The following is an 11,820-nucleotide window of genomic DNA, read 5'->3' as shown; positions in this document are numbered from 1 at the left end:
ATCTTTTCTGTCTCAAGGAAATTTATTATATTCGGACTTAAAATATGTTTAAGAAATTTGAAACAAATCGACATTAAGTGTATTGGTCTGTAATTTAACGAGTCCATTCTTTTACCCTTCTTATGTGAGCCGAGGGACATGAAAGGGAAGCAGCGGTTGGGAAGGGAGTGAGACAGGGTTGTAGCCGCTCCCCGATGTTATTCAATCTGTATATTTAGCAAGCAGTAAAGGAAACAAAAGAAAAATTCGGAGTGGGTATTAAAATCCATGGAGAAGGAATAAAAACTTTAAGGTTCGCCGATGACATTGTAATTCTGTCAGAGACAGCAAAGGACTTGGAAGAGCAGTTGAATGGAATGGACAGTGTCTTGAAAGGAGGATATAAGATGAACATCAACAAAAGCAAAACGAGGATAATGGAATGTAGTCGAATTAAGCCGGGTGATGCTGAGGGAATTAGATTAGGAAATGAGTCACTTAAAGCAGTAAAGGAGTTTTGCTATTTGGGGAGCAAAATAACTGATGATGGTCGAAGTAGAGAGGATATAAAATTTAGACTGGCAAAGGCAAGAAAAGCGTTTCTGAAGAAGATAAATTTGTTAACATCGAGTACAGATTTAAGTGTCAGGAAGTCGTTTCTGAAAGTATTTGTATGGAGTGTAGCCATGTATGGAAGTGAAACATGGACGATAAATAGTTTGGACAAGAAGAGAATAGAAGCTTTCGAAATGTGGTGCTACAGAAGAATACTGAAGATATACACTCCTGGAAATGGAAAAAAGAACACATTGACACCGGTGTGTCAGACCCACCATACTTGCTCCGGACACTGCGAGAGAGCTGTACAAGCAATGATCACACGCACGGCACAGCGGACACACCAGGAACCGCGGTGTTGGCCGTCGAATGGCGCTAGCTGCGCAGCATTTGTGCACCGCCGCCGTCAGTGTCAGCCAGTTTGCCGTGGCATACGGAGCTCCATCGCAGTCTTTAACACTGGTAGCATGCCGCGACAGCGTGGACGTGAACCGTATGTGCAGTTGACGGACTTTGAGCGAGGGCGTATAGTGGGCATGCGGGAGGCCGGGTGGACGTACCGCCGAATTGCTCAACACGTGGGGCGTGAGGTCTCCACAGTACATCGATGTTGTCGCCAGTGGTCGGCGGAAGGTGCACGTGCCCGTCGACCTGGGACCGGACCGCAGCGACGCACGGATGCACGCCAAGACCGTAGGATCCTACGCAGTGCCGTAGGGGACCGCACCGCCACTTCCCAGCAAATTAGGGACACTGTTGCTCCTGGGGTATCGGCGAGGACCATTCGCAACCGTCTCCATGAAGCTGGGCTACGGTCCCGCACACCGTTAGGCCGTCTTCCGCTCACGCCCCAACATCGTGCAGCCCGCCTCCAGTGGTGTCGCGACAGGCGTGAATGGAGGGACGAATGGAGACGTGTCGTCTTCAGCGATGAGAGTCGCTTCTGCCTTGGTGCCAATGATGGTCGTATGCGTGTTTGGCGCCGTGCAGGTGAGCGCCACAATCAGGACTGCATACGACCGAGGCACACAGGGCCAACACCCGGCATCATGGTGTGGGGAGCGATCTCCTACACTGGCCGTACACCACTGCTGATCGTCGAGGGGACACTGAATAGTGCACGGTACATCCAAACCGTCATCGAACCCATCGTTCTACCATTCCTAGACCGGCAAGGGAACTTGCTGTTCCAACAGGACAATGCACGTCCGCATGTATCCCGTGCCACCCAACGTGCTCTAGAAGGTGTAAGTCAACTACCCTGGCCAGCAAGATCTCCGGATCTGTCCCCCATTGAGCATATTTGGGACTGGATGAAGCGTCGTCTCACGCGGTCTGCACGTCCAGCACGAACGCTGGTCCAACTGAGGCGCCAGGTGGAAATGGCATGGCAAACCGTTCCACAGGACTACATCCAGCATCTCTACGATCGTCTCCATGGGAGAATAGCAGCCTGCATTGCTGCGAAAGGTGGATATACACTGTACTAGTGCCGACATTGTGCATGCTTTGTTGCCTGTGTCTATGTGCCTGTGGTTCTGTCAGTGTGATCATGTGATGTATCTGACCCCAGGAATGTGTCAATAAAGTTTCCCCTTCCTGGGACAATGAATTCACGGTGTTCTTATTTCAATTTCCAGGAGTGTAGATGGGTAGATCACGTAACTAATGAATAGGTATTGAACAGAATTGGGGAGAAGAGGAGTTTGTGGCACAACTTGACAAGAAGAAGGGACTGGTTAGTAGGACATGTTCTGAGGCATCAAGGGATCACAAATTTGGCATTGGAGGGCAGTGTGGAGGGTAAAAATCATGGAGGGAGACCAAGAGATGAATACACTGAGCAGATTCAGAAGGACGTAGGTTACAGTAAGAACTGGGAGATGAAGAAGCTTGCACAGGATAGAGTAGCATGGAGAGCTGCATCAAACCAGTCTCAAGACTGAAGACCACAACAACAACAAGTACAGGAGCCACTGGTTCCCGGGTGCAATTCCTGGCGGGGTCAGGGATTTTCTCTGCCTCGAGATGTCTGGGTGTTGTGTGCTGTCCTTAGGTTAGTTAGGTTTAAGTAGTTCTAAGTTCTAGGGGACTGATGACCATAGATGTTAAGTCCCATAGTGCTCAGAGCCATTTGAACCATTTGATTTTACAGGAGCCACTTAAGGTTTGTCCCAGTCACTTGGGACTTTGTCCTGGGCGATTCGCAACAAATGCGAACTAAGTAAGGGCCAAGTGGCAGAACTGGGATCCCATCAAGACATGGTAGCTTATTTGTTTTCAACCCTTTCAGTTGCTTCTCTACACAAGGGATGCCTATCACTATGTCCCCCATACAGGAGTCTGTGAGACGGTGTGTCTGTACGATCCTCCTGCGTGAATGATTTTTGAAACGCGAAATTTAAAACTTCAGCTTTCCTTTAAAGTCATCTACTGCTATAACAGACTGGTCGACGAACGACAGGATAGGAGCCTTCGATCCACTTAATGATTTTATGCAGGAAAAGAATTTTCTTGGTTTTGTCAGCATGATCTTGCGCCGTGGTGTGGCGGTGGAAGTTGTAAGTTTCGCGCGTCGATCTGTTTGTAAATGCTCGATTTTTTCGTAACTTTTGCATGTCGACATTTCCGTGATTTTTTTACGTGAGAGTGCAACAGTGACTGCTTCCTCAGCATTTTCTGAATTTCGTTATTAAACCACAGTGAGTCTTTTTCGTCCGTAAGTCACTTACTCGGCACATACTTCTCCAGAGCGCGAAATACAGTCGGTTCAATCTTTGCGCTTAATTCCTCCACTTCCATCATATTGAAACCGTGATACCCATGCATTGTCTGAGTAGGATGCTAACAACTGCTTATCTGCTCTTTCCAGCATAAACATTCTCCTACCCTTCTCGAGGAGTTTATTAACTTCAGTAACCATCGACGGTATAATGACATCGCGACCAGTAATTCCTTCTCTATTTTGATACTGCCACTAAGGTCATACATGTTTGTAGCTACAAGAGATACATGGAAGATTTCACATCTCATCTTGCGGGTTGTACAGTTTTTCTACTGCGGTCTCAATCAAGGTTTACAATCAGATTCCAGTGGTCCCTGAGGATATACATAAACAGCAGTTACAGCACCTTTTGGACTCTTTGAATTCCTTGTAAGTCATATGGGCCGGAAAACCTGTACTGGCAAATGCCTGAAGAGGGCCACCATATATCCTCAAAAGCCGACATACGAAGTTTCAAGAACCGATATTAAGTGAGGAATCTACTATTATACTACGGCTCCTTACATATAGCTCCCGTTAAGAGGGGGAAAAAAATTGGACAGCGCGCTTAGAGGCATTTAAGAAGTCACTCCTTGCATTCTCTATGAGCGAATGGGATTGGAAGTGGCACATTTGGATTTACCCTCTGCCATGCACTTCACTGTGGTTTGCAGTATGTGGATATAGATGTAGAAACCTGAGCGTCTTCGTCACTGTATCACATAGATTGATGTTAAGGGTAGAATAAATTATCTCGAGAGCATGTTTTTTGTTCACTGTTCAGAGAAGAACATAACATTACTGCTGGTACTCCAGAGCAGTATGGAGTATCCTGAATGCTGTTCCACTGTCACAATTTTTTTCTGTTAACTGCACATGAATAGACTGCTATACCTCGGACAACTACTATAACTCTAATTTCAAAATCTTCAGGAGACAGGTACTGCTAGTTGTAAACAAGGGCGCCCATGCGATAGTTTTAAGGCGGGAGGGGGCGGGGGGGAGTAGGGGGCTGGCTACACCTGGAGGTGTGGAGTATTTTTAATATTTTGCACGAAGAATGGCGACTTGTAAGTAGCCATAAAAAGTTCCAGTCACAACCCAGTTAAAAATCTACGTAATACCGACTTTTAAATCATTTCTTAAAAGAAAAAAAAAGCACGTGGCTACACTATATTTGTTCCTTCGCCTTTGAGCTCGGAACGGGGCCGAGGCGCCCTCGGTTGTAAACATAAATTGAATGATATTACATATATATATCCAAGATGGCGGCAAATAGTAATGGTAAAGTTATTAGCTTACGTAAAAACTCGTGTTTTGACGCGGAAAAGTGTAAAAAATGCGGAGAAGTACTGAAAACCGGATTCACGTGCAAGGAATGTAATAACTCGTATCATTTTCGGTGTGCAAAAGTGGACTCATCTGTGAAAGAAAATAATGAATTTATAACGCGCTGGAACTGTAGTCAGTGCTGCGTTCAGAACTCAGATAATTATCATAAAGCAAAAATTTGTGACTGTAGGTGTGAATTATCTGTTCTAGTCGGCGATATGGTAAGTGAAATCCAGAGCCTAAAGGCTGAAGTTACTCTCTTAAATAAGAAGGTGAGTGAATTTGAACAACAGCGCCTGATGAACGACTGCAGGCCTAAACTAAAAACCAAGGAAAGCTTTCCTGCCGTCAATACTCAAAACAGGTTTCAAATTCTCGAAGAAATAGTGGAACAAGAACAAGTTCAGTCCGTGCAAAGTAGAAGTAATCCTTCAAGCAAAAAAAAAAAAAAAAAAAAAAAAAAAAAAAAAAAAAAAACACTGTCAGTGTTAAGTTCAGAAAACACGAAGTCCCAAACTCGTGTGCAAAACGTGAAACTGAACGTAAACAAACCGTCCAAGGAAGTGGAATCTGTGAAATTACATGCAAGAAATCGTCCCTAGAGAAAAACAGAAGAAACGACGACAATCAGAAACACAAGCAGGGCCGGATTCTATTATATGGAGACAGCCATGGACGTGAAATAGCGCAAAACATCGCAAACATGCAAGACAACTTTGCAGCTGTAGGCCACATCCAGCCTGGAGCCCCTCTTTCTGCTGTGGTGAAGCCGTGCATGCAGGAGTGTGACTCCTTCTCATTCAATGACTGTGTCGTTATTATGGGAGGTTCATTTGATGTAGCAAGAAATCAAGCAAATGATGCAATTAGACATATGAAAATGGTACTGGGTAAGTTAAATGACACTAAAACAGTTGTTGGCAACATTCCACAGAGGAATGATCTTATGAAACAGTCTATTGTGAACCGGGAAGTTCATAAAACAAATGACAGGATTAAAGATCTATGTAGTAAATTTCAGAATGTGTCTCTTGTAGATGTCAGCTATCTAGAAAGGGAGCTGCACACATCTCATGGTCTGCACATGAACAAAAGAGGCAAAAAGATCATTAGTAGCAAAATTATTGAGGAAGTCAGGCGACATTGTTCACAAAGTGATGAAAAGAAGTCCATTGCCATGGGGTGGTACAACCCACCTCAACAAAATCTGCCACAACACCACCCACCGTTGGCAAGCCAGGGAAACTTGTGAAGCCTGCTGGCCTCATTGCTAGTCCAAAATTATCCTCTAAGGTCCAGCAGGTAAAACTCAGCCTTAAAATCATACACCAGAATCTTGGTAGTCTTAGAAATAAGCATAATGATCTAGATGTAATTTCACAGATTGACAAACCTGATATATTAGTTGTAACTGAACATTGGTACAATGAAGCTCTGATTAGTATTAGTCAACCACTGTGTATGAAATTCTGCACAGCCTTCAGTAGAAAAGACAAGACTGGGGGAGGTGTAGCAATTTTCACTGTAAATGAAAGTAATTTTAATGTTATTGATGTGAGTGCCTTCTGCTTGGAAGGAGTCTCAGAATTTGCTGCAATAAACCTGAAATGGGGTAGAGATAACATAACAGTTATCGATGTTTACAGGCCACTTGTAGCAAATACAGATACCTTTTTTGTAAATCTTTCTGACTTGCTTGTATACATAGACACAACATTTTCTGGGCCAAATGGTCATGTAAATATTATAGTTACAGGGGATATAAATATAGATTTATTAACAAATGATGTCAGCACCAAAAAGTTACATCGTCTGTGTGATGAATTTAACCTTACCCCACTCATTCGCGAACCCACTAGAGAAATTGGCAATAGTAAACCATGTCTTGACAACATAATAACAAACATTACCCACCTATCCCACAGTGCATCGGTTTTAAAACTAGCAATCTCAGATCACCATGCAGTACAGCTTAAATTGGAACGCCATGAGGCCCCCACTGTCACCACAAAGCAACAGTTTGTAACTAAAAGAATAATGTATAATGACAACATAAATAGGCTAAACTGGATGCTAGCACAAATAAAATGGTTTGAAAATAATAGCTTGTCATAAGATAACTTTGCTGCTGACTTCTATTACTGCTTTGATACCACATGCCCAGTTGTAATCACAAAAATGAAACAAACAAAAATTATAAACAAAGATATTTGGGTAAATAGTAATGTCACTGAAGCGAGGGAAAAATTAAAGCTACTTCACAGTGCAATGCTGAATAATAGAGAGATTCCTGAGCTAAAGGAAGCCTTCAAAATATATCAAGCACACTATAAGGACTTACTTACACAGACCAGGAGCAACTATATTGCAAATAAGCTTCAAAACTCACACAATGTAACTACTGGCGTCTGGGCAGTCATAAACAGTTTTAGAACCGGCAATGACAAATCCTGTATGGACTTCACTATTAACCACAATGGCATGCTCATAAAAGACCAACTGGAAATTGCAAATATTTTTAATGAATATTTTTCTTCCGTAGGGGAAGCCATAAATGACAAACATAAAAACATGCACTACAGTTTTAAAGGTAATACATGTGACCATAGTATATATCTAGCCCCCACAAACTGTGCAGAAATAATGGGCATCATTAGCTTTCTAAAACCCCCTAATTCATCTGGGCATGATGGCCTAAATACTAATGTTTTAAAAGCCTGTAGCCAAAATGTCTCTGTACCTCTGTCTGCAGCAGTCAACAATATAATATCAGGCACCTTTCCAGACAGACTAAAAATAGCACAGGTAACACCCATTTTTAAGAAAGGTGACAACAACAAAATAGAAAACTACAGACCAGTCTCAATCCTTCCTGTCTTTTCCAAAATAGTTGAGAAAGTTATATACAACAGGATTATAAACTTTCTTAACAAACACAACCTGATGTTCGAAAATCAAAATGGATTCGTAAAAGGTAAATCAACTAGCACTGCAGCTGCTCAACTAATTGAAGACGTGTTAGGGGGTATCGAAAGACCTGGAAAAAGGCTGTGATTGTGTGATCGTTGACATCCTATTAGACAAGCTATTGAACATGGGCATTAGAGGCGCTCCTTATGACCTAATAAAGTGTTATATGAGCAATAGAAAGCAGTTTGTTCTACTTAAAACGGAAAGTGGTGTCTAAAAATCAGAGATCACTTGCATAAAAATGGGGTGCCCCAGGGCTCGGTATTGGCCCCCCTTCTGTTCTTGATCTATGTAAATGATATTAAATACTGTATTATAAATTCCAAAATTGTTCTGTATGCCGATGACACGTCCATTGTATGTAAAAAGGAATCATGTAATGAACTAGAGGCCGAGTGTAATAATGTGACAAAAGAAATTGTTCAGTTTTTTAATGAAAGCCACTTAAATGTAAGCACCAGTGAAACATGTTTGATGGAGTTTAACAAAAGTAGTTTGAATAATGAAATTAAATTATACATGGGCAACGAATTGGTAAAGAAAGAGTCTAGTGTAAAATTCCTTGGCGTAACAATCCAAAGCAACCTGAAATAGGACACACATATTGACTCTCTAGCAACTAAGTTGTCAAAAAATATATTTGCAATCAGTACTATTAGCAAGTTCTGTAGAGACACCGTAGTCCTAAAGACTGCATACCATGCTCTTTTCTCCTCTCACTTGAACCACGGTATTGAAATTTGGGGGGCAACAACCAAAGCTAATCTAGATAAGCTACTCATTCTTCAAAAAAGGGATGTGAGAATAATCTGTGGAGCAAAATATAGGGAATCTTGTCGCAACTTGTTTCCAAAAATAGAGGTGTTAACTGTTATAAACACATACATTCTAAAAGCCATATTGCTTGTGAAAAGACTGCACCCAAACACTTATTCAGATTTCCACCAGTACAATACTAGAAATAAAGAAAGATTTTACATTGGCAGCCACAGAACAGCACTTTACGAAAAGGTGCCTCAGTATGCAGGTGTAAAATTAGCTAATGCACTGCCTAGAGCAGTCATGGCTCTTCCTAAAATTAAACTGAAACATCAGCTTAAGAAATTTTTAGTAAAACACCCTTTCTACACATTAGAAGAGTACCATACTTATATGAAGAACAACAAATGCTCTGTGAAATTATGTGAATAGAAATAAGTAAACACCTTATTGTAATTTTGTTGTAAATTAATGACGTATTCAGAAGAATGTGTCTTGTGTATTGTACAAATAACTTTAATCATTACTGTTTCTTTGCACATGTGCAGTGTACCATTCGATATTGACTAAAGCTATTATTATTATTAATAATATTATTATTATTATTACCTATAATATTAGTCTGGAAATTAATTACTGAGTTCGTTTGATATTTATGATAACTGACTTTATCAATACATTTATCTCTGCTCCAGAATACATGAAAATTTTCGCTAGAAACCAGGCAATACGTTCTGAAATGAACATAATATGACAAGTGGGATGCTGTAGTCGTGATACCTTCGCCGCGCTGTAGACTGTCAACTGATGTATATACTTTGCTTTCTTAGCTATGGCAATAAAAACATCTCTGGTGAGCTTGGGCGTGTGTTCGGTTGACAGTATGAGGGTAATGTTTTGGTTGTTGTGAAAGTGAGGGGGGCGTGTTTATTTTATCATAATGGTGTTGAGGAACGTTTGAAATCAAAGTAAACACGTAACACAAATAAACAAGAAGATGGCGAGGCCACCTGTCCCTAGTCAGCAAAAATTAGCTGAAAAATTGACAATATTATTGGATAGAGGAGTTGGTATGCTGACAAGGATTTACAACATAAAAAAGGTGAAAATATAATTTTAATAAGTGTCTTTAACCCAAGTGGGTAATGCGAATCTGTTGTTGCTAATAGTTCTCTACTTCGTGGTGTGCAAATCTTTTGACTGTGAAGTTTTGTGCGTAGACAGTATGGATTTATCTGTTTGTTTACACGCCTTAACGGTTGAACATCGTCAATAGTTTTTCAGTAGTAGCAACTGTGCATTTTGGAATTATTAGATTTCCATGGACATGTTCATCAAGGATAAGAATATGGAATGACTCATTGTCATGTCATAGATAGGCCTTGTGGAAATGGGGAAGAATGCTAAAGTAAACTAAAGCGAAATACTACCGCGAGCGGCCAAAGTGAAAGTCCCTTCTTTCGGAACTTATACACAACTATTCAAAAATTTCCATATATGTCAGTGCTCCCAAGTTCGGTGCAATACGAATATTTCCATTTAGGACTTGGTATTTCGTTTACATGAGGTTCACAGTCGAGCTTTATTTATATTTGAACAATTTTACGATTCTTTTCGATATATAACGAAACGTTAATGGTGAAAAAAAAAGAATTTTTGTTCCTTCTTGGTTTTAAATCAGTGATGTCACACAACAGTAACAGTAATGGCTCTGACCACTATGGGACTTAACATCTGAGGTCATCAGTCCCCTAGAACTTAGAACTACTTAAAGCTAACTAACCTAATGACGACACACACATCTATGTCAGAGGCAGGATTCGAACCTGCAACCGTAGCGGTCGTGTGGTTCCAGACTGAAGCGCCCAGAACCGCTCGGCCACTGCGGCCGGCATAACAGTAATCTCAACTGTGTTATTTGATGGCACTGGAATTAGTAAATTGCTATATTTTGTACTACTTCTTCTTTGAGTTTAATTTGTTTAATAGGTACTACAAAAGAAACACTTCCAAAATATACCACACTTTTCACTGCTGTTGGTAAAAGTGTGTCTTGTCTACAGTTCTTTGATCTTAGTGCTTTTCTGTGAATGCTTAGTCTTGTCAGCCTTTCAGTTCCAAACCCTGCTTAATTCTTTTTACAATTGTTTCTTCTTCTGGCTGTGTTGTGAGCATTTAGTAACACACCGTTCAGCGAGGAAGCATCACTTACGAATACACCTACATTATGTACCACCCGTAATGCAGTAATTGCTATGCACTCTGCATAGATAGGAAGTGTATTGTAAGTGTGCATGGGGACCACAGCACAGAACCTCCCTTTAAAGTCACTCCAGCCTGTGGATAGCCTTAGCGACCATTACAGCTTAAACTACTTCATTAGATGCAATAGCCATTTGGCTCATCACTGTGATTTAATTTATTTATTAATCTAAGAATCATCTCTCCATGATACAGGATTTGTCATCATAATAGAATGAAAATAAGTAGCTCAAAATGTAGGTCTACATAAACACAGAATATATCATTGTCTATACTTTGTCTTTCATAGTTGAAAGTTGCTAACCTAGCCCATGATCTTCTTAACAGTCTGTCTTCATCTTTCCCAGTCTTCTACACCTTGAAGTAGCTGGTCCCATGTTTGGTTTGCCTTTTCCTTTGTCTGGTCCACCCAGCATCTCGGTGGTCTTTCACAATGTATAAATATGCATTTATGAGGACAAGGCAGATGGTTAGTCGTAGGTTTGATGAAAGAACCATCCCAGCATTGGTCTGAAATGATTTAAGAAAACCTAGATCAGAATGATAGGACAGAGTGAACTCCATCCTCCCAAGTGTGAGTTCAGTGTCTTAATAACTACACTATGCTACTTCTGAATTGGTAGCTATGGGTAATTCTTCAGTACATGTGGTACTTGGCCCGAGTCTTTGCTTGTATATACACGTAAAAATTCTCTCACTCTCTTGGTTGACTTTCATTCTATGTTTGCTGTATCATTTTTACACAGCATAATTTGATTTATTGTTACCTATATTTTATACCTTCTTGTTTTACCATTTCATTACTACTGTTGTTCTTCATACTTACCAAATTGTATATGTTTTTATGTAGTATTTTATTTTAGCTCTCTGGCAACCTGTTACAAACCATATCTGTTCATGAGTTATCAACTCCAAAGCATTTCATTTCACACTTTCCCCTCCCTATTCACTCTTACATTGCCTTCACATTAAATCCAAATGGGTTTTGCAATATCCTCCTCCTCCTCCTCCTCCTCCTCCTCCTCCTCCTCCTCCTGATATTCCCATGTACTGTCTTTCTGTGTAGGGAACCACTGTGTGATACACTGCAACAACTGCTTCATATCCGAAGTTAATTGTTCACAAAAATAGATGCTTAGTTACTGAGAATAACAAATGAACTGGTTACTTTGGAACAGAAGTGTGTTTAGTATTTT

General features: G+C 40.9%; 1 protein-coding gene across 4 annotated transcripts in view; it reads left to right on the top strand.

The window, feature by feature from the left end:
• Positions 1 to 9,215: 9,215 nt before the first annotated feature.
• Positions 9,216 to 11,820, top strand: part of LOC124555677 (membrane-associated protein Hem-like) — a 180,894-nt gene continuing 178,289 nt past the window's right edge. For all 4 annotated transcript variants that reach the window (XM_047129678.1, XM_047129676.1, XM_047129677.1 and 1 more), the window contains exon 1: positions 9,216 to 9,464. In XM_047129678.1, coding sequence (XP_046985634.1) covers positions 9,360 to 9,464 — 105 coding nt within the window. In that variant the 5' untranslated portion in view covers positions 9,216 to 9,359. The remainder of the gene's footprint in view (positions 9,465 to 11,820) is intronic.

Source organism: Schistocerca americana, chromosome X (genome assembly GCF_021461395.2).
Source record: "Schistocerca americana isolate TAMUIC-IGC-003095 chromosome X, iqSchAmer2.1, whole genome shotgun sequence".
NCBI lineage: Eukaryota > Metazoa > Arthropoda > Insecta > Orthoptera > Acrididae > Schistocerca > Schistocerca americana.
This window is presented reverse-complemented; position numbering and strand designations above follow the sequence as displayed.